The sequence below is a fragment of the Ailuropoda melanoleuca genome, chromosome 16, assembly GCF_002007445.2.
Source record: "Ailuropoda melanoleuca isolate Jingjing chromosome 16, ASM200744v2, whole genome shotgun sequence".
Lineage (NCBI taxonomy): Eukaryota > Metazoa > Chordata > Mammalia > Carnivora > Ursidae > Ailuropoda > Ailuropoda melanoleuca.
This window is the reverse complement of record NC_048233.1, coordinates 64,534,310-64,556,263: the sequence shown is the minus strand read 5'-3', so window position 1 is coordinate 64,556,263 and position 21,954 is coordinate 64,534,310. Positions and strand designations below refer to the sequence as shown.

The 21,954-nt window shown below is 50.9% G+C and overlaps 1 protein-coding gene across 4 annotated transcripts in view; it reads right to left on the bottom strand.

Annotated features, from left to right (window-relative positions):
• NAT10 (N-acetyltransferase 10) overlaps positions 1–21,954 on the bottom strand; it is a 39,440-nt gene continuing 17,486 nt past the window's right edge. For 3 of the 4 annotated variants that reach the window (XM_034645912.1, XM_019801155.2, XM_002920613.4), the window contains 20 exons: positions 21,433–21,526; positions 21,213–21,311; positions 18,284–18,420; positions 15,185–15,309; positions 14,592–14,742; positions 14,215–14,311; positions 13,243–13,359; positions 12,021–12,122; positions 11,850–11,924; positions 11,181–11,297; positions 10,224–10,357; positions 9,981–10,029; positions 6,766–6,862; positions 6,548–6,658; positions 5,419–5,591; positions 4,815–4,934; positions 4,325–4,423; positions 3,915–3,988; positions 3,231–3,314; positions 1–828 (listed from right to left, as the gene is read on the bottom strand). In XM_034645912.1, the coding sequence (XP_034501803.1) occupies positions 717–828; positions 3,231–3,314; positions 3,915–3,988; positions 4,325–4,423; positions 4,815–4,934; positions 5,419–5,591; positions 6,548–6,658; positions 6,766–6,862; positions 9,981–10,029; positions 10,224–10,357; positions 11,181–11,297; positions 11,850–11,924; positions 12,021–12,122; positions 13,243–13,359; positions 14,215–14,311; positions 14,592–14,742; positions 15,185–15,309; positions 18,284–18,420; positions 21,213–21,311; positions 21,433–21,526 (2,167 nt within the window). In that variant the 3' untranslated portion in view covers positions 1–716. Of the gene's footprint in view, positions 829–1,697; positions 1,832–3,230; positions 3,315–3,914; positions 3,989–4,324; positions 4,424–4,814; positions 4,935–5,418; positions 5,592–6,547; positions 6,659–6,765; positions 6,863–9,980; positions 10,030–10,223; positions 10,358–11,180; positions 11,298–11,849; positions 11,925–12,020; positions 12,123–13,242; positions 13,360–14,214; positions 14,312–14,591; positions 14,743–15,184; positions 15,310–18,283; positions 18,421–21,212; positions 21,312–21,432; positions 21,527–21,954 lie in introns of all 4 variants that reach the window. The other variant, XR_004621392.1, reaches the window with a different exon arrangement.

The window sequence follows — 21,954 nt, the reverse complement described above, 5'->3', positions numbered from 1 at the left end:
TCTTTCTAGCGCGTTATTTATTAAAAATAGATTCTCTAGCTCTCCCTCACCCCTGCTAGCAAAAGGGTCTTATCCAACATTTTTTTCCCAAATAAATGAAATAACAGATTTGGGGGGCTCGAGGTCATAATCTTAAGAGCTCAGGCTTTTCTGGGACACAGGGCAGCAAGCCTGCGGAGCCAGGAGTGGCACGGTTTGCGGCAGAGCAAAGCCCAGGGCGCAGGACAGCGACCTGCCACAGCCACGTGGTTGGAGCAGAGCTCCTGCTGCCCTAGGCCTCAGGGTGTCTGGACGAGGCCACGATGAGGCGCCCAGGGCTCCACCAGCAGCCTCCTGAGTGTCACCAGAAAGCTGTGTGTTTAATGGCTGAGGAGGGACAAAGAGTCAGTGTAGCTTCTGCACGTGTGACCAGGAGCTAACACAACTGGGCCCGGAGCAACACAGGAACTTACAGGGGAAAAGGCCTGGACTGCGGGAGGGGAGACAGGCCCCCGGCAATGCCAGAGGTCGCCCAACCATCGAGTTCTAGGTGGCCCAGCAAGGAAGGGACGTTGCCTTAAGCCAAGTGCAGCCCGCAGACTGAATTCCTGGCCGGCGTCCGGGGCCAGGCCCTTGTTGCTTTTAACAATCCAGGTGGCCGCCCGGCCCAGCCAGAGGCAGCTCAGGAAATCAGGGGCTCTCCTTACGCGCCAGCCACTCGTGCCCACTCCTCCTCGCTATTTCTTCCGCTTCAGTTTCATATCTTTTTTGTTCTTCATGTCTCTGTTTTTCTTCAACTTTTTGTTCTGTTTGGGTTCTTGTTTGGCTTCCAGCTTCCTCTTCTTGTCACTGGAGAAAAAAGAAAACAGAAAAATCATGAGCAGAAAGAGAAAGAGAAATGAAATACCCAGATCTGTGCCAGCTCTCAGACTGCTTTGCTTAGGCTTGCTTTGCTTTGTCCGAAAGGGTTTCCACCTTCTGAAACATTAACGACATTAAACACCGATGTTTCCTGCAAGACTATCCGCGTGTCAGGCACTGGGCTGGGAAGATGTGTCAACCCAGTTCCTCCCCTGACCGGGCTCTTCCTCGGACAGAGAAACAAATCCCTCTCTCCACACCTGAAACCAGAGTTCTCTTTGGAGTTCTGTTCATTCCCCGCTCCTGAGACCTCAAGGAAAATCTCAGGCGTCACAAAGGAGGATTCCCTCCCACGGCTCACGACTCGGGATTACCCTGGAAAGCAAACATATTATCCCAAGGACCCTGAGGACAGTCTCTAACACAAAGCAGGAGACTCCCAAGGAAAGCCTTATAACACTTTGCGACGTGGCCTTATTTTAGTTTTCCTAAATGAGAGGGACCCCTAAGGAGCAGTAACTCAGGTTACACATTTCGGCCAGCCAGCAGGAGCCTCACAGCTCCGTACTGGGGTCCCTCAGCAGACGCCACCTTCCTTCCCCCTCACAGGTTGAAGATCCTCGCTAGCGGCATTTTGCCCTGGGAACAAACACCTCCCTAGGAGAAGAAAACGAACAGTTCCACCCCTGGACCGCTAACATCCCCTGAATGAAGTGTTTCTACGAACTCCCAGGGTGGCATTCATCAGAGCCCTCAAGCGGGGAACTACCACACGGTCAGGGAGTTCAGGAGGCCCAGCGGCAGAACAGCCACACAAACGGCAGGCAAAGCCAAGCTCTGGGCGGCGAGGAACCAACCGTCTCCACACCAAGCACACGGCCCCGGCCTCTTGCTGCGGTCAAAGCCCCGCGCTCAAGCCTGGAGCCATCATGGGCCCTGGGCCGCATCAGGACACGCTGACAGTGGGCTCTTGTGCCACATCTGGGAGCATCTGGGGAGTAAGGCTGGCATCAGTGCTGGAACCTTCAAAATACCACAGTAACTTACAGAGACTGCAGAAGACAACTTCATGATTTCTGGGATCTACGGTTGCCAGAGTCACAAGACTTATCTTTCCAAATACATCCTTTAAGGGACCCTGTCCTGTGGCAATGCCAAGACCTCCCCTCCCTGTTAACCCCAGACCAGATGTGGAAGTTCACCTCCAGAGGCCCAGGGCAGGGGAAACCTCATTCTCTTCCCGAGGGAACTCTGATGAAGGTTCTGGCCTGAGGAGCCGTTATCTACAAATGCTCCCCTCTGCAGAAGAGAAGCCGGAGGGGATGGTTTTCAAAGCAAAGTCCAGGGACTCCAGGGATGCCCCAGACCCTTCCAGGTGGGCCCCAAGGTAGAAACTGTTTTCCTAACAACATAAATACACTGTTTGCCTTTCACTCTGTCCTCTCACAGCTGGCCAGTCTTCTAGAGGCTACGAGGTGTGTGGCGGCACCAGACTGAATGCAGAACCAAATGAGCCAGCTGCCTTCCAACTAAGCCACATGGTACCGACTGGCAAAATATAAAACAGTGCCACTCTGAGATTTTTGTGGGCAAAAAAAAAAAGAAAAGAAAGAAAAGAAAAAAAGTATTTTTTAAAACAAATCAATAACAGATCCATGACTGTTAAATAAAATCTTTAAAAAAAAAAAATTATTTATGTGACAGCCAGCCAGCGAGAGAGGGAACACAAGCAGGGGGAGTGGGAGAGGAAGAAGCAGGCTCCTAGCGGAGGAGCCTGATATGGGTCTCGATCCCAGCGTGGGATCATGCCCTGAGCCCAAGGCAGACGTTTAACTACTGGGCCACCCAGGCGCCCCATGACTGTTAATTTTAGATGAATATTTTTCTGTTTTTCCTTTCTCATATTGGAAATATTGAAAAATACAACCCACATAAACAAAAGCCCTTGAAGGGCTCTCAATCTTTAGGACGCTAAGGAACTCTAAGCCCTGAGCCTTGGAGAACCTTTGGTGCAGAGGTAAAACTCCAGGCCTCTCGGTGGACACACCTGGTCCCCAACCTGGCTCCGCCTCCTACTGGCTGGATGTTTCTCGGAAGCTCCTGAACACCCCACAGCCTTCGTCATGTCATCCTTAAAGCAGCGCTGGTAATCAAACAGCCCCCGCTGCTGTTCTGAGGGTGAACGGGCACCACACTGAAGCCCAGAGCAGCCCCACGGCCCTGCGTCACCTGCAGGAGACAGGCTACCACAGGAGCAACCCTCCGAGGGAAGAGCAGGGCCTTGTCCCTCAAAGCTTTTGCTTCAAGCCCGATTTCCTAGTGACAGCCACCAGAGAAGCACAAAAGCCAGAAAGCCCCTCCTGCCAGAGGTCGCGTGGGGCCCGCCTCACCTCTTCAGGCTGACGACGGAGGCATTCTGCCCCGCTTTGTTCAAAACTTCATTCCATTCTTCATCATCCCCACGGATTACATATCTTAAAAAAAGAAAAAATCTCAAAGCCTGATTAAAAAAAGACAGATGACATTCTCATCAGGCGGACCGGGCCCCGGGCACAGGGGAAGGGGAACGCTGTGCTGCAGGGCCTGCCCGGAGAGCCGGGCTCCACGACATGGAGCCCCACTGCAGCAAGGGGGCCGCCGGGCCTGCCAGGAGCGCGACTCCCACTCGCCACCCGCCAGGGGAGCCTCCTGTCAGCCCCCTGCCCGAGCACCCCTACAGCTGGGGCTGGAAGGGGACTGAGTCCTAGCACACAGGGGCTTCCAGAGCAGGGGTTTTGCTGCTGGAGGCAGTGGAATCCTTTCTTCAAATTCACAGAGAAGAGCCAAACACAAAGTAGCCATAAAAGTGGACGCTTATCAATCAGCACGCCCCTTCCCCAAGGGACCGGAGGGAAAATCCTCCCAAATTCTGCCAACAGGGAAGGAGGAAGCTTTCAGCTGAGAGGGCTTCTAGGAGCCTGCTGTGCAACAGCTGCCAGGGCGCCTGGAAGGGGCTCGGAAGAGGATCGCAGTCCTGAGGGTCCTGAGAGCCAAGGCAGAGCCAGTGTTGCCCACAAGCCACGCAGGGGCCTTACTGAGAGAGGTCCATGTTCTTCAGCTTCCCCACGTCTTTCCTGTGTTTCTCCTGGAATTCCTTCGCTGCCTCATCCTGCGGTCAAAGCCCCGGAGACAAGAGTCGGTCAGAGGCCAGCAGAGGGCGAAGCACAGGAAAAGGGGAGGGGGCAGAGTATCGCCAGGACCAGCACATATCCCCGCCATCAGAGGCAGCTCTGACCAGACGGGAACAGAAAATAGGCATTTGGAAAAGTCCAAAAGGACAATCAAGAAGCCGTCAGCAGCTGCGGCCTTGCACGTCAGGAGGGAGAGCTGGAGCGCCCCTAGGCAGGGAGACGTGGGGAGCTGGCACGGGGGTCGGGGCGGAGCACCCCTCCTCCAGGGGAAAGGGTGCACAGCCGGCGGTGCCAGGCCTTCAGCAGGAGCGTACCAGGTCGTCGCTGAGGGTCTTCAGAGTGGGCTCCATAACCACGTCCTTCACGGCCACCATCTGCTCCTCGATGGCCCGTTCCTGCACCTCACCGAACAGCTGCAAGATGACAGCCGGGAGCAGAAGATAAGGCCGCAGCAGAGACCCAGCCCCTCGCCCCTGAGCCACTCGGCACCCACTTCACGTAGCACCGAGTGCACTCAGTCACACTAAGAGGATAAGAACACAGACTAGAAAGGTGGCAAATTCCTACCGGTGCTACCTCTGGGAGAAAGCATGGAGCATGACACAGCTGAAGCCCGCCCCCTGGGGTGTGTGTGTGTGTGTGTGTGTGTGTGTGTGAGAAAGAGAGAGAGAGAGAGAGAGAGGAGAGAGAGAGAAGACCTGCAACAAATATGGCCAAATATGAACATCTATTTATCTTGAGGCAGGGAATGAGTTTGTTAAACTATTTGAAACTGACCGAAACCGTGCCCTCGGCTGGTATTACCTTCACAACTTTGCGGATAATCCGGTTGAAAAGTCCCATCAACTGGCCTGCGGGCAGCTCGATCTCCTTTTCCAGCTGGTCCACAGACTTATGCTGTAGGCCAATTCCCAAGAGAAGAGCCTGGAGGATGGAATATCCGCTAAAGAGGCCACAAGAACAGGCCTGTGCCTGTGAAAATGGCACCAAGATCCAGGTGCTCTTTTGACCCCAGCTCTCTGGTACAAGCTGTGGACCGGCACGGTCTATTTGGCACCTTCTCTTTCATCCTGTTACTGAAACCACCAAGAAATGCTCCCCCTTCCTGAACTCCACGAACGGATTATCCTGACAGCTGCATGAGAAGTTCAGGGTGCCCCAACCTCTGCGAAGTTAGAGTTGAGAATCAAGGCAATGTGCTGGGGTGGGAAGGGGGTGCGTTCACACTGAAGCTCTTCCACGCGCTAACTGTATGGCCGGGCACATGACCGACTTCAGAGTCCAAGGGTCCCCACATGTCAAATGGGGAGAACACTACCCACCTATCAGAACCACAAGGAATTAAACACACAAAATTGCATCCAAGCCTCCCAGCCGACACCCTGCACACAAGCCACAGATAACCTACTGACTGGGCAGCGGACAGGGACAGGTCCCCCAGCTGGTTGAGGAAATACATCCGGGAGATGGCCGGGATCAGGTCCATGATGAGGTGATAGTCCACCATGTTCCGTGAGTACATCTCCAGCCTCTTCAGGTCATAGGAGAGGAAGAGGGCTTCCAGTTCCTCCCGGCTAAGCGCTGTACATGCAACAGAGCCAGACAGGTCAGGGCAGCCAGATGCCCTCGCAGGTCTGACGGGATTCCGGGATCACACACACAATGGTCCCCAGGTGGCACGCTAACAGCCGCTCCTCCACAGGGCCTCGAACCACGGCAGGAGAGGAGCTGCTTGAAAGCACATGCCCACGGATACAACACGGCCCTGGGCAGCCCTGACCTTCGTCCTGCAAAGGGGGAGGCAGCTCCGGGCCATGCAGGGAGCGGGGGCAGCTGGCATGCACCCCTTGCTCAGAGTTCCACGCCAACACATCAGACCAAGGAAACACTCCCTCCCCACTTGGCCGCTTCTCCTCAGGACCCCGCTTCACAGAAGTGTGCGTATGCTCTGCCCAGTCCAAGGAACACAGCTTTTTCCATCAAAATATAATTGGCCAAAAAAAAAAAAAGGACACCCCCCACAAACACATTGAGCAACAGAAAAAAATAACCTACAACTGTTAATACTAATGATCCACTTTTTAATATTTTAAATATTTAAATAGAATTTATGTGCCAAAGCACCTTCCATGTGTTGGCCACCTAAGGCTGGGTGCGGGTTCTTACTATAATTTCATGCGTGAGGAGGCTGAGCCTCGGAACTGAGCTGGGCTCCCTAGCTCACAGGATTAAATCAGGTTCCACAGTGAACTACCTGTATGACCCTATCTGACATCTGAAGTCAAATCACATCTCCAGAGTCTTGTAATACAGATGGAAGGTACTATGGGTGCTGGCGCCCCTGAGGCAGAGCAGGGCCTCGGGGAGGGCGGTGTGTGCAGTCAGGGGGAGAGGCAGGCCTAGGACCCGTCCTTCGAGTCCTAAAATTCCTAAGCCGGCCTTCCTCCTGGACCACCATGATCACCTCACCTCCTCCTCCCACGAAACATACTAAGATCTGCCACTACCAGCCCTCCGCGTCAGCCCGCCCAGCTCACCCGGCTGTGCTGGCTTCCCAATGTTCTTGTTCTGAATGATGTTCAGAGCCAGGGGAGGAGCAAAGGTGCTGAACTGGTAGGACAGCAGGGCTAGGAACCGCCTTCGGAAGTCTGTGGATGACAACCCCACAGTCAGAGGTACGGGGGCCCCTTCCACTCTCCAACAGGCTCCCCAACAGAGCCTGTTACCTCGCTGCGCCCCTTCCACTCCAATTCACCTTTCCAAAAGGCTGGGAGCCAGGCTCCCCGGTCAGCCTCCTCCTCGTCAGTCAGTGTCTTCAGCATGATGCACGAGTGTTCCCCAGTCAGGTCATTCTGCGAGACACAAATGCCTACTTGGCACCAAGAGCACCCTTTTCTGAAGCACCTGTCATTGCTGAAGGGCAAGCAGGCAGGGCGGGAAGATGCAGCGCTTCCCCGGGCCTTCCTTCCTCCCAGCTGGGAGAGGGCCCTCTGTGCACAGCCTGCACCTTCCACATAGCCTCATTTCCCTCAGGACAGCTGGCAGACACCACTTGGTTCTGTGACTTCCCAGCAGGTGCCACGGCAGCGGAGCAGAGCGGTTCAGATCGTCCGAGCACACTGTCTGCTCCGGACCCACGGAAGGGAGCCGCCTGCACACATCAGGTCAGATTCTGAACTCAGAGTCATTACAGCTTAATTTCCCCATGATCCAATCCACATGTTTTTGGAACCTTACAACAAAACACGCCCCACACCTAGAATTCCCATACTGGCAATCAGCTTGCAAATGCAAGTTTCTTTAGGTGCTAGAATAGTGGGCATGGGTTTTTAAATTTTTATTACACAACCACCACAAAACCCCACACAAGTATCTAATGGATTTAAGAGCATTCACAGAAAACACCCACACAATGTCACAAATGAGCAGCACACAGCACAAAAGCACAGGAAGAAACCATGGTCTCTACTGAACTTAACGGTCTGCAAGCTCCTTGCAGGTGACCAGCAAACTGATAGCCCAGCCACAACCGAACTCACTAGCAAGGATCCAGCCCATGTGGGAGCTGCTCTGTGCCCACACGGAAGCAGCCAAACACCCAGCAGCCGTCAACAGGCCCACTTTAAACACTCAAATGGGCACCATCCTTGCATATTGGCCACCTTGCGCACTTCAAAAAAAAAAAAAAAATCAAACCTCCAACACCCCTTCTCTCAGCTGACAGCCTCCCCTCCCTGGGAAAACAGAAGCAACCAGAAAAGAACTTCAACCACCCAACACCAACGCAACCAACTGACCAACACCTTCTCTGCCTTCCCTGTTGCTGTGAAGGATGAGGTGGTCACCTCTCCTCCTGCACTCAGGGTCCTACTCCCCTTGCTTCCTCGAGGTCTGCAATCAGACCCCCGTCACCCGCACTACTATTTGTGCAATCTCTACAGGATCACACCCTGCAGCAAACTCGTTCTAGAATCTTCCATCTGACAAACTCCTCTTAATGCCAAGGTCGTTGCAGCTACCTGTTTCTCTGTTCCCTTTTGCTTCCCCTCAAACCATCTACTTTCTCACCTTTCCTTCTCTCCAGTGGGGATGACCCCTCAGCTCTACAGCAGCTGCCTTCCCTCTAATCACCACTGCCAGCAAGTCCACTGGCCATTTATTTGTCCTTGGCTTACCTGCTCTCCCACAGCCACAGATCCCCCCGCTTTTTTCTTCTTTCTTTTTTTTTTCTTGAGAGAGAGAGAGTACATGCATGCAGGCAGAGATGGGAGCAGGGGCAGAAGGAGAGGGAGAGAGAGAATCTCAAGCAGACTCCAGCTTAGCACAAAGCCTAATGCAGGGCTGGATTCCACGATCCTGAGATTATGACCTGAGCCGAAATCAAGAGCTGGACACTCAACCCGCTGAGCCACCCAGGCTCCCCCACGCTTCCTGAAACACTGGTTCAACTTGGGCTTCTGATACTCTCCCCCACTTTCTCCTCCAGCTCAAGGCCACTCCTCTCTGACCCACTCTTCTGGAGGCTGGAGAGTCCAGGATGCACCCACCTCTCAGCCGACTTTCAGTCCCAGTTTTCAATAACTTCAAAAATGTACTCATTCACTGAACCAAAGTACTCACTGAACACAATACTACTCTACATGGTAGATGCTATTAAGTGCTGGGATTATACCTGTGAAGAAAACGAAGTCCTCGACCCCAGGGAACATATTCTCTTAAGAACACACTCCTGAGTGTCCATCTCCAGCCCCAACCTCTCCCTGGAGTGCCAGACTCCTGTAGGCAACTGTTCAACCCACGTTCCCATCAGGTATCTGACAACACGTCACACTGTGCCAGAGCATTCCCACTGTCCTCTCCAGACCCGTCCCTCCTCCAGCGGCTCTTCTCAGCAAACAGCACCTCCATCTTCCAGCTTCTTACCCAGACTCTCAAGCCAAAAATCCAAGCATTATCCTCAATTCCTCCGGCTCGCTCATCTTCTATTCCATCAGTTCAACCCCCAAACACGCGTGGCCTCTGCCACTTCTACCTTCACCGCTCCCCCTCGGCCCCACCCCCTCGCAGGTGCCCCGTCCCTGCCTTCACTCTCAGGCCACCACCGTCCACGGCCGACACGGCAGTCACGGCTCCTTAACACCTCCCTCCGAGCGGACGGGAAGAAAACAGAGTCCCCAGCCAACCACACTGCCCACCGTGACCCGCGCCAGCCTTCCTTCATCTCCTTCAAATCACCAGTTCACCTCCACCTCAGGCCCTGTGCCCACTGCACGGAAACATTTTTCTCCAGGAGTGTCCGCACGGCTAGTCCACTCTGATCATTCAGGGTCCAGGTGAAAGGACACCCTCAGAAGCCTGACCACTCCGTACACCGCAATTTCAGGGTTTGGTTTTCTTGACGGCACCTAGCATGATCTGAAAAGTTCTCATCTTCTTTCTTGTTGCCCATTTCTGCCCATTAGAAAATAAGCTTCGTGGCTTACCTTGCTCACTACAGGTGGTAAATAAATGGATTTTTGTATGGACTCCCAGTCAATAACACCCCCTTCCATAATCTCCATGGCTCTGTCAGCCATGCAGTTACACCCTGCCCTCAGAGACCAGCTTATAATCTGAGTCTGCCCACCTGCAACCGTCCCCTAAAAACACCGTTTTACTTTTTACAAATTCGAGAAGGCCCCCAGCCTGCAGGATTCCAGATTTTGATGAACAAGTCCACGTGCAACTCTGCCGCTTTATAATCGAGTACAAGGCCTGGCACACGCCAGGTGTGCGCCACACAACGCGGGAGTAAGCATGTGACTGCACGGCCTTTCAGGGATGACGGCTGTTTCAGTGTCATCAGAATCAGCCTCTTGGAGGCAGGGGCACACGTGCTCAGAGATCAGCAAGAGGCACCACGGCCCGAACAGGGACAGACCTGTCACCGACTGTAACCGCAAACCCACAGCCCTCCTCTGCCTCACTCACCGGGGTCTGTCTCAGATAAACAGGAACAAACCCAGCTCGTTTCCAGAACCTGCAGAGATACAGAAAGAGGTCACCACGTGCAGCTTCTGAGAGCAGCTGACATGAGAGGATGGGAAGGGTGGTCAACGGATGGCTGACAAACACACCGCCTGGAAAGGCACACACACAACCCACAGAACTCTTGTTCTCGGGACACCAAGGCCACGCAGTGATGTGAGGAAGGAAGGGCAGGCAAACCCTTACTTGAGGAGCCTGGGGGTCAAGCCATAGGACACGCCCAGGTAATCCAAGCGCTCGGCAGGCCTCTCGTTCAGTTTGAGGAGTAAGGGAGGCAGGTCCTTCCGAGGAGTGATGACCTCTTCCAACAAGCTGACGGCCTGGAGGGTGCCAGGAACAGAACACAGTCCACCCAGCAGAGGGGGAGGGAGTTTAGTGATATTCCCAAGCACCCCCACCATACCAGGCTCAGCCCTAAACACGGCAAAAAAATGGGACAGGTTTCTTTGTTTGTTCCCTGGTTTTTAAAATACAGGCACACCACAAGGTCTAGTAATCATTCCCAAGTACACCAAACACCTGGACGCGCATGAAATCACACCGCTCCAAACCCAGAATTCAGGAAAACAGCCACAGTTTCAAAATGCCTAAACATTTAAAAAGAGATAGAGGCAGGGTCCTGAAGATCCAGCTCTGCCACCAGGTGGCTGTGTGACCTGGGAAGTGACACACCTCCAAGCTGGCCCTTAAATACAAGCCCCTCGCCTGCCTCCTAAACAGGCATATTGTGAAAAGCAAGTGACTTTTGTGTGAAAAACTGTTGCAGTTCATGGCCTTAATGATCCTACCAAGAGAGACACAACTTCCCTTAGTCTGGGCTCAGTGATGGAGGAGGGGCCGGCGGAGTGCGGGGGCGAAGCCGGCGCACACTTCCGCATTACCTGGGAGTTCTCTAAGACACAGATCTCGGGGCCCCACCCCCGCCCTCTGATTCAGGAGGCCTGGGGCAAGGCTCGAGAACTGGCATTTTTTCAAGTGTCCAGGTGACGCTGATGATGCTGATCTGAGGTTCTCCACTCAAGTGCAAGAAGCTTCTCCAAAACAGGAGGGAATCTGCTAGTGCGCAGAGAGCCCAGACCACCGAACAGCTCTTGGTGCTCCCGGAGACCCAGAGAACCACTCTCCTGGGAACAAGATGCTTACCTCGCTGCTGACCGTGTGAATTTCTTGTGACGTCTCAAGGACCTTTTCCTCAAGACAAGGGAATCTGCCTTCAAAGTACATCTGCAGCAGCTGCAGGGCTCGGCTGCCGTAGCCCATCTGTGAGCGAGCACGGAGGGAGACAGAAGGAACAGAAAGGTTCTCAAACTGTCTGAACCACCTCGACGCCCCCGTACTGCTTCCGGAAAGCCTTCACTCCAAGGCAAACTACACTTGGCAGAAAACTAATGAAACCCTCAGTGAGGTCAAAGCAGAGACCCGAGGAACGAGCACGCTAGCACCCTCACTCTCACACCATCTAGCCTGAGCAGGAGGAGGGCTGGTCCCCAGAGCAGCAAGGCCCAAACGGACGTCTCCACAGCTGACTCCTCTGTGGGGATTTCTAGGAGACAGGAGGAAACTGTGGAAAGCAGGTCAGGTGCGCAAGTGCCCTGCCTTCACAAAAGAAAAGCAAGCACATACAATCACCCTGTCCACCAGCCCACCCCTAGCCCCACCGAAACTGTCCACAGCAGAGGAGTACCTGGAACTGCTTACTCCTTGACTAGCCATCCATCCAAACAACCAAATACACCTGCCCTAAGGAGCTGCCAGCAGCACAGCTGCAGCTAACAAAGCCCAGCAGGCTGGAGAGACACGAGGACATGTTACCCCTTGATAATCCGGGTGAACAGCAATGCGAACAACCCTTCCACCTGAAAGGCCGCCGAAGTCTGGGTCTTGGAACTGTGTGGGAGACACGAGCCAGGAAGTGAGCCACAGAAACACCCCCAGCACCGCCAGCTTCACTCACTCGGCCACACCAGGGGAAAGGGGCAGCACCTGTTCGGACACCGTCCACGGAATCAGGTCCCCTGAAGCCTTCTTGCCTCGAGACAGGCTGTTCAAGATGGACTGGCGAGAAATCTCCCCCTCAAGGCACACCTACGGGGGAAGCAGGACAGTGCAGACAGCGAAGCCAGAAGCAGATGTCCAGTCCACTCACAGAACATCCTCAACGTTCTGCTGCTGCTTCCTGGAGAGGCCAGCTGCTTCCACTCCAGTTCGGGCTTAATCCTATCACGAGTTCCTCCACTTCCAGGGGAAGCTTCGTGACTATGCCCAGGGGGCATCCTGACACCGTCACTCGTAAGGCAGAACACACACCTCCTCCTGGCCCAAAGGGCAAAACCTAGGCTAGACGAGGGTCTCCACGCACGGGGTGCACGTGTGCGCATCAATTAAGACACAGGACGCTCACGAAACTCTGCACGACACAGTGCCAATTCGCGAGGACTCTGAGGTCTAACGGGAGAATGGGTCAAAACAGCATGGCACGTGCATAAATGAAATGCAATGTGGCCTTTAAACTATGCAAATTATGAATATCTGACATGCTGCAAAAAAAACAAAATGCAGATTTCCTACCACTATGCTCTCATGTTTATGCAACGCAGATTTCCTACCACTATGCTCTCATGTTTATGCAGAGGAAAATAATATACAAATGCGTAAGTAGGGGCGCCTGGGTGGCTCAGTCAGTTAATCATCGGCCTTCGGCTCAGGTCAAGATCCTGGGGTCCTGGGATTGAGCCCCACATTGGGCTCCCTGCTCAGCAGAGAGTCAGCTTCTCCCTCTGCCTCCCCTGTTCATGGGAGTGTGCGTGCTCTAACATATAAAATCTTAAAATAAAATAAAAAAAAGTAAAAAATGCCTAAGTACATGCCAGACATTAAAAACACTATTTTTTCCAATCAGTATCTTCTAATCTTAGAAGTACAGGTATTGCTTTTGTAATAAAGGAGGAAAAGAAACAAACAAAAAAGTTCTCTTTTAGGAGGAGCCCTAAGTCAAAATACGAGTGGCCAGTTCTGACCTCTTGTCCAACAGTGGGGCTCCGGGTTTCCGTCGGTAGTGGTTCCCTTCCACGCACCCTAATCACCTGCCTCCAATCTCCCAGCCACTTGGCTCCACACCGGGAGTCAACACCTCCCCCCCACGCCATAATTACTGAGCCATTAATCCTGGATTCCTAAATGGTTCCCCAAATCCCAGCCACCATACCTGGATGACCGCAAGCACTTCGGGCAGGGCATTCTGGGTGGGGGGCACCGGGGGCAGGAGGCAGAAGAGAAGGTGAGCAGGCGCATCAGAAAGCATCTGGAGATCATTGGGAGAGTTCTGGGAGCACAAACACAAGTCCGTGAGAACCACCCCTCTTGCCCTTTACTCGAGAGGCCGCTCCGGAGTCACCGGCTGACTGAAGGCCCGCCCTCCCCAAAGCCAAGCGGCGAGCTGAAACCCGGCTAAGCGCCTTTCTAGTTATGTCAGCCAGTCAGCCCGAGACCCTCTGAAATGGCCTAGGAGGGACTTCGCCTCAAATGTTTGCTGTCATCTCTACACAAGTGCTGGGGCTACGGAGAAGCCCGTGCATCATCAGCACCGCGGATTTCACAGCTGGGGCGTGAACTTTTTCCTGAGAAGACGCTGCTATTTCAAGAAAACCTATCACCACTTCTAACACCCAACTCTTCAGCCTTCTGTTGAAGGGTGTTCATAAAAATGCTACCTAGATCCTCACGAAGTGTCCTTCCCAACATGCCCTTCAGTTCTGAAGACTTTCAAATATTCTAAACTCCCACTCGGTGCTCCTTAAAAAGAGCCCAGAGGTACAAGGCTCGCCTAGGTCAGTCGGCGCCACCACGTAACCACTGCTACGCCCTGAGCCCGTCTGTTTAGCAGACAAGCGAGAAACACAAGAACCCATTTTAAAATAGGCAAAGCTCTCCACCCTCCCCAGCTGCCAAGCACGAAGCTACGTGAAGGAATTCCACACTCTATGCAACGCTAGGAGCCCAAGACAGGTCTGAACAATGGGAAATGCAATCTCTCCAGCAAGATCAGTGGACCGTGACAATATCAGGACATCTAACTCCCGGTACAATGGTCACCTGAGCCATTAGGTAATAAAAGATACGAAAAGCCAAAAAAGGGAATGTCAGAACTAAAGTTCAGTCAAGGGCTGGCTGCAGTTACCTTGTAGTGAGAAGCCACATAGAGGGCCATAAGCCTTTGCAGGAAAACTTCCGAGGCCTTGTGATAGCAGAAGAGGGTATCTCTGTTAACGTAGTAGCTGGGTCTGGAGTTAAGCAGCCAAAACGAACCAAAGAGGGCCCCAAACAGGACATATTGCTTCCAAAAGGGACTGGGATACGTGGTCCCCAGCCTGGAAGGAGGAGCCCCGCATCCTCCAGAGAAACCCCATACAGTAGGGAAGGAAAAGCAAGGAAATGGAGAACATTCAACGTTCCCCCGCCCCGGAGCAGCAGCCTATGGAACAAAGGGCCGAGGCCCTCTGTTCAATGCTTTCATTGCCCCCCTCCCATCACAGGGTGCAGACGCCAGGAGGATACAGCTCGCAGGCCTCGGGGAGGGGGCAGCCGGAGACTATCCGGGTGATGTTGAGGCAATCCAGGCACAGCAGGTCGTTCAGCCACTTCTCCACCGCGTCCCCGGGGGCATATCGGATGGACTCCTGCAGGGAGACCTCATGCAGTGTTCGCGCTGCTCCCCACAACACACACACACGATGAGAAACAATTATTAGATGTGTTCCGTCTACAAGAGCAAGGCAATGTTCTACTTTCTCTATGTCACCGGCCCACGTTAATACGGCTTGAGAATTTAAACTGAGTGGTTTTGAACTGTTCTGGGGGGATGTTCAATTTGCCATGACACTCATCCCACAGGGATCCCACTAAGGCAGTGCAACCATGCCCTGAAGCAGTGACAAACAAGCGCCCAACCCAGAAGGCCTGGGTCAGCCTCCCATCCAGTCACTGGCTTGCTGTTCCCTGGGGAAAGCAACTCCACCTCCTGGGGACCCAACTTCTGTGCCTGATGGCAGCACAGTCTGGTACCGCCCATGCTGGTATGAGGAGACGATCCCACAAGAGAATCTGCGGGGACCTGCTGAGGACGGGCCCGGTCAGAGCGCTGGGGGTACCTGAGGCCAGTCTGGCTGTCGCTGTGGCCTTGTTCTCAGCGGTGGTGCTGATCTGGCTCTGGGCGCTCTGCTGACGGAGCTGCTGGATCAGCTTGAGGGACAGGGACCGGCCGGTGCCCTCGTAGCTAGGAGCAAAAGCAAAGGCCGTCGGGCATGACGTCCCAAATACACTCTCTAGGACAGGACGGACAAGTACCGTCCTCACCCTGCTGCCGTCTGGACTCCGAGCAGAGCGTACACACGTGCGCAGGAGGCAAGGCAGCCGGGGGGCTCGGCTGGGGGCTGGCGGGCCCGGGCTCGAGTCTGGCCAACTACCTCGCGCCTCTGGGCAAGGACCTCACCCTCTTTAAGCCTCATCCTCAAAAATGGGTTATTCTACACACCTCGCGGGACAGTGCTGGGAACTAAAAAAAATAAGGACTGGAAAGATGATGCGAATAAAGCCTTCAGCACAACGAACTGGAACACTGGAAAATGGCCGGTGAGCGAGCTGCCACTGAAGTAATGCACCTGAAGGAAGGCAGAGAGCGCTTCCGGTTCGGCAAATCGCGACTGAATAAACCCACAACCTCAGTCATTCCTTTCATCCCTACTTTCACTGAGAAGGTGACACAATTAATAAAAATTTGGGGGAAAAAAAAAAAGAAATCGTCTTTACTCTGGTCACCAAAACAGCTCTTCTCGTTTGTATTTCCTCCTTTAGTCACGGTGTAGGTGACGGGGGGGGAGGCAGACTGCTCAGTGGGTCTTTTATATTCAGTATTATGTCACCTCATGGTACTATGATAATATTTAAAGATATAAATACTTCCTCTTACTCAAACACTATTTTTAAAGAATGATCAAAAAATTGGAATTTTGAGGTATTTTATTCTCCTTCCTGACCACACATAACAAAGCTTTCGCAAAGGAATTCCATTTACTTATTCAAAAAAGAAGAAAAACAAGTAAGCACAAGCAACAAAAAAATCTTTTGTGCTTCAAAGGACATTATGAAGAAAGTGGGAAAAAAAACAGAAGGGAAGAAAATTTTTGTAAATCATGTAACACATTTGTACCTTGAACTCTTACAGCTCAATAATAAAAAGACAAATAAGCCAAATAGAAAATGAACAGAGGATCTGAATAGCTATTTTTCCAAGATCTACAAATGGCAGATAAGCACATAAGACATCCCACCTCACCAGCCGTCAGGGAAACGCAAATGAAGACCATAACAAGACACGATTTCACACTCACTAGGATGGCTATAATCAAAAAGACAACACGCATGCTGGCAAGGACACGGAAAACCTGGAAATCTCATACGCTGCTGGCGGGAATTTAAAATGGTGCAGCTGCTTTAGAAAACACTCTGGCGGTTCCTCAAGCAGCTAAACATAAAGCTACGATATGACCCAGGAATTTCACTCCTAGGTATATCCTCAAGAGAACGGAAAACATGTCCACACAGAAAACCTATACACAAATGTCCACAGGAGCATTAGTCCTGACACCCAAAAGACAGAAGCAACCCCAATGTCCATCAACGGGTGCATGAGCAAACAAAATGTGTATAAACATACAATGCGGTATCATTTGGCCGCTAAAAGGAAGGAAATCCTGACACAAGATACATGGATGAACCTTGAAAACATTATAGTAAGTGAAAGAAGCCAGTCACAAAAGACCCCACATTGTTTGAGTTCATCTACACGAACGGTCTAGAACAGGCAAATCTATAGAGACAGAAAGTAGACTAGTAGTTCCCCAAGGCAGGGGGTTAGGGAGGTAAGATTAGAGGGTGATAGGTAAAGGGTACGGTTTTTCTTTTGGGGGTGATGAAAATGCAAAACTGATTGTGGGGCTGGCTGCACAACTCTGTGCAGATACTAAAAATCACTGAATTACACACTCAAAGTGGGTAAACTGTATAGTATATGCATTATATCTCAATAAAACTGTTAGCAAAAAAAGTAAAATCCATTTTATTTAATATTTTCAGTTTAAGTAAAGCAAACACAATAATAAATCTGTAACAGAATTATCTCTTCAAGATGTGATTTACACAAAGAAATCTTTCCAATATTGAAGATACATACTTACTGACCTGGAAAGAGCTCACAATACATTGTTACACAAAAAGACAAATTAAAAACAATATGTAACCTATGTTTACACTCTTGTTCAAAATAAAAAAGTAAAATAAATGCATAGAGAATGTATAACAAAATTCTAACAGAAGCTATCTCTTAGTGGTGATACTATCAGTAACTTTTCTTTTTGCTTGCCTATTTTTCCTAACGGTTCTACAGCAAGCATGAACTAAGTATTTCAAGTATCTAAACAAAGCCCTCGAGCCGGTATAAGACTGCTGTCTTGGGGGGTGCCTGGGTAGCACAGCGGTTAAGCAACTGCCTTCGGCTCAGGGCGTGATCCCGGCGTCATGGGATCGAACCCCACATCAGGCTCCTCCGCTATGAGCCTGCTTCTTCCTCTCCCACTCCCCCTGCTGTGTTCCCTCTCTCGCTGGCTGTCTCTATCTCTGTCAAATAAATAAAATCTTTAAAAAAAAAAAAAAAAAAAAAGACTGCTGTCTTGGGGCACCTGGATGGCTCAGTCGGTTAAACATCCTACTCTTGGTTCCCACCCAAGTCACGATCTCAGGGTCGTGAGATCAAGCCCTGAGTCAGGCTCCATGATCAGCTGGGAGCCTGCTTGGGATCTTCTCTCTCCCTCTGCCCCTCCCCCCACCTTGCTCCCAAATAAATCTTAAAAAAAAAAGAAGACGACGACTGCTGTCTGATACTAATTTGATAGTTGCTGTAACACTGTATTTTCACATGGCTCTCTGAAACCTAATCAGGCCTAGAGACAGAATGAGACCCTCACCGCTTGGGTTATGAAATTCTTCAGTCTTGTGCTGCCCATTCACTGTCAGATCAGAGGTGGACACCGCTCATTAATGAGACTGACTCCAACGTGCACAAGCCCCAGGAGAGACCAAAGCAGCTCCCACAACTCTGACTTCGGGAAACGGACCGATGTGCCCCAACCCAGGCCCAGTCTAATGGGCAAGAACCTACAATGGGAGCAATGACTCCCAACCGAGCTGCTTACCCGTTGATGGTGGATGCCATGAACACAAGGTAGGGGCCCAGGAGGCTTTTCACCAGGGGCAGGGGGATGGCAGCGGCTTCATCAATCACAACGAGCTCGGCCTGACCCAGTTTCACAGCATCTGCAGGATGTATATACTGTGGGGAAGAAAAGTGGATGTTATTACCCAGCCACCCCAGGGCCACAGCTGTGATTCCTGCAAGGCCTCATAAAGGCCACACTCTGTCCCCTCTCTCTCCCCCTTCCCAGTTCTTCTTTCTCTCACTCCTCTTTCCACATTTCCTTGGCAGGACAAAACAGAATGAGCTTGGAGACAGACACCTGGGTTCGGAAGTTCACCACCGATTATGTGCCCCTGGACGGGTCACGTAGCCTCACGGCCTCAGACTCCTCTCCTGTAAAGTGGAGGAAATACCTATCTGATGGTTGCTTGAGAGAAACTTCAGGGAAATCTAGAAAAATGCCCTGGCTGGTGTCTAGCCTCATACTGATAGGTGGGGCTCCCTCTTCCTTTCTTCTCTGTCTTCTCATGCTTCTCCCCAGCTTTGCTCTGGCCAGGGAGCCAGAGGAACAGCCTCACCCCAGCACAGGTGGCAGATGGGACGATGCCAGGTGTCTCTAGCACCTACCACACACTAGGTCCTGTGCTCCCTGCCTGCACACCGTCATTATTAAGGCCAAGTCTCCTGCACTGGTTAGGACACTTCTAAGACTTGATTCCTTCCTAATACACAGACACTCACATATCCTTAACTATACTATTAGCTTGGCCACCTAATACCACAAACTTGCCCTAAGTTTGTCATCCGTACGCATACAAACCACCCCTTCAGTTTCTTCAGGGCTTCCTGCTATTTTTAAAGTTTGTGCAAGGCCACGAAGAGGTACTTTACAGGAGAGGAAACCTGAACTAACATAAAGACACATAACCTCAGTAATCAGTGCGATGCCATTTCACACACAGACAGGTAAAAATTAAATACCTACAAAGCACCCAGTGTTGGTAAGAACTTGAGGAAAACAAAAATTAAAAAAAAAAAAAAATGCTGGTCGGAAGGTAAACTGGTACACTTTTTTAAAGGAGAATTTGGCAAAATCCAAGAAAGGGAGAAATCTGTGCATACCCTAAATCGAATAGTTTCACTCCTAGAAACATAAACAAACAGTAGTATAAACATACAATGCTTGAAATCAACCAGAGCTACAAACTTCAATCTGGACAAATCTTGAAAACAAATGCTGAGGAACAAGGCAGGCCGAAAACGGACAAGTACAGTACTTTACCATTGATGGATGCCTAATTACCTAGTAAAATACAAACACAAGATCTGAAAAGAAACACACCAACCCAGAGTAGAGTTACCTATGGGGAGTGGAAGGAGGGAAGGGGATGGGGAGGGTACAAGAGGGGCTTCAACTGTGTCTCTGATGCTTTATATCTTCAAGACAGAAGTAAAAATGACTTTTAAAATATGAAATAAACACAGCAAACAACAAAGTGTCGACGTTTCTTAGGCTTAAGTGCTCGGATTCTGAGTTACCTTGACCTCCATACTTTTCTGAAGTATTTCACTACAAATAAGATCGTCTGCTTTGCTGGAAGCTGAATGACGGGTCAGGGAGAGAGCAACTCCACTCAACTCTAACGGCAAATACACCCCCTCAGTAGGGCCCCATGTCTTGGACTCTTGAAGGGGAAAAAAAACTAAACAAGCACCTCATAAAAGCAGCAGAAAGCAGCCCCCCAGAGAGGCATAGCTGACTTTAATCTAATATTCGTCTTTTTCTCAACTTCCAGCAAGGAGGAGGAGGCCTCAAAGGGACCCAAATGGAGCCTCATAAAGTCAGGTCACTTCTGTGTTTAAACTCCAGCCTGGAGACAAAGGGACTCTGGCAATACAAGCGGGTCTCTGATTACAAATCCAAAGAGCAGCAAGGGCTGAGCCTGGGCATTTCAGGGAACGGTTTTCTTTCTCTGGTTTGTGTATTTTTCTTGAGTTTTAACAGGTCTCTGTATTCTCACTGTTGGTAGCCTGCCCTCCACCCCACCCAACCATCAGACATCCCCCCCCCGCCACTTTCAGTGAGGCTAAGGGAATCTGGCAAAAGTGGGAAGAAATGTACAGAATGAAGAGATTTTACAAAGAGACTTAGTAGGAAAATAAGATCCTTAGATAAAAGGCATCAACGATATTATTTACAATCTGGACCTTTGATGAAAGGCATACCTCCCTGACAGGTAGATACATATCCCTTCGAAGGCATAAAGGTCATAAACTGCCAAGTTTACCTGGCCCACTTCCCACCCCAAGTCCGACATAATCGATGAGCCTCCCCCGCTGGGAGCCCAGGGGCCTCCATCCCTTCTGGAAGCCTGTCACACTGATACTTTCCTACAACTGAACAGAATTGCAGCCTTTGGACAAGTGGAAACCATTCAGGCTTCCAGAGCACTGGAGATTTATAGAGCTTTCAGGGAAACACTGTTTAAAAAGGAAAATAGGCCACTGGCTAAACCACAAAGATTCAGAGTACATCTTGCAAAGTTCTTTTTTTCTTTTAAATGGAGAGGCTGTTGTTCTAGTTACAGATGCACCATCTCAAAACCTATGTAACTAAGCAAAATCAGAACTGATGTCAGAACAGTGACTGTAGTTCTTTTAGCAGATTTGAATACTCGCAATCCCACTTACTCCATTTTCGAGGGATAAAACGATAACTTTCCAACCTGGCGACATACGTTTGTGAGTTTGCTTGCAAGTATTCCTTGAGAAGAGGCTGAAAACCTGGACCAGGTTTATCATAAAACAGCAACACTGTATACAAGACACCCAATTACACAGATCACGACATGACATGACATAAAGTGACCATATTTAAATACAGCAGGACACGGCCCCACACAGCAAGGTTTTAGAATAAGCCTCACCTGAATGGTCTGCCTGTGTTCTCGGAATACGTTCACTCTTATCACTGCTTTGTTAAATTCAGGATTGAGAGACTGAATGATCTCATAATCCAGATGCTCCTGGTGGACAGTCAAATCAATGACAAGCGTTAGAAGTTAAAAGTAAGCGGGCATCTCAGAGGCCTCACCGAGATCTGAACCCAGCACCGAATCAAAGGAAGTTCTTATCCTAATTTCCTACCTGGTATTGCAGAGCGTCAAATCCTTTAAAGACAAATTCAAACAGAGTGTGGAGGTTATCAGGGCTTGGGGAGGTAACAAAGATATTGGAGTACCTGTTAAACAAAAGAAAAAGGTGATTTTTTTTTTTTTTTAAGTAATTAGGAAATCCAAAAGGGACGTTTAGGGAACACATAAGGGGAAACAAGAGATTTTTGTTTGCCCTATCACACAGGTGATTACCAGAGATAATAGCAGAAGGAAAAGAACACTTTTAAGGGAGGAAAAGTAAAGCAACTCCCAATCTGAGCACATTGTTCCTCCCAAACTAATGAAAACACATGCACGATGTGAAGGTAGCACGTCCCGGCCATCAGCTCCTGACATCCGTGAAGGCACACGACTCCCTCCGCGTGCACAGGCAGCGTGCTACTTCCCAAGCCTGCGTCCTGGGACAAGAGGGTGGCCTCACAGTCATCACTAGCTGTGCTGACAGCGTTTCAGAACGTGAAGCCCGACAGCTCAATCAGCGCTCAAGCCTGGG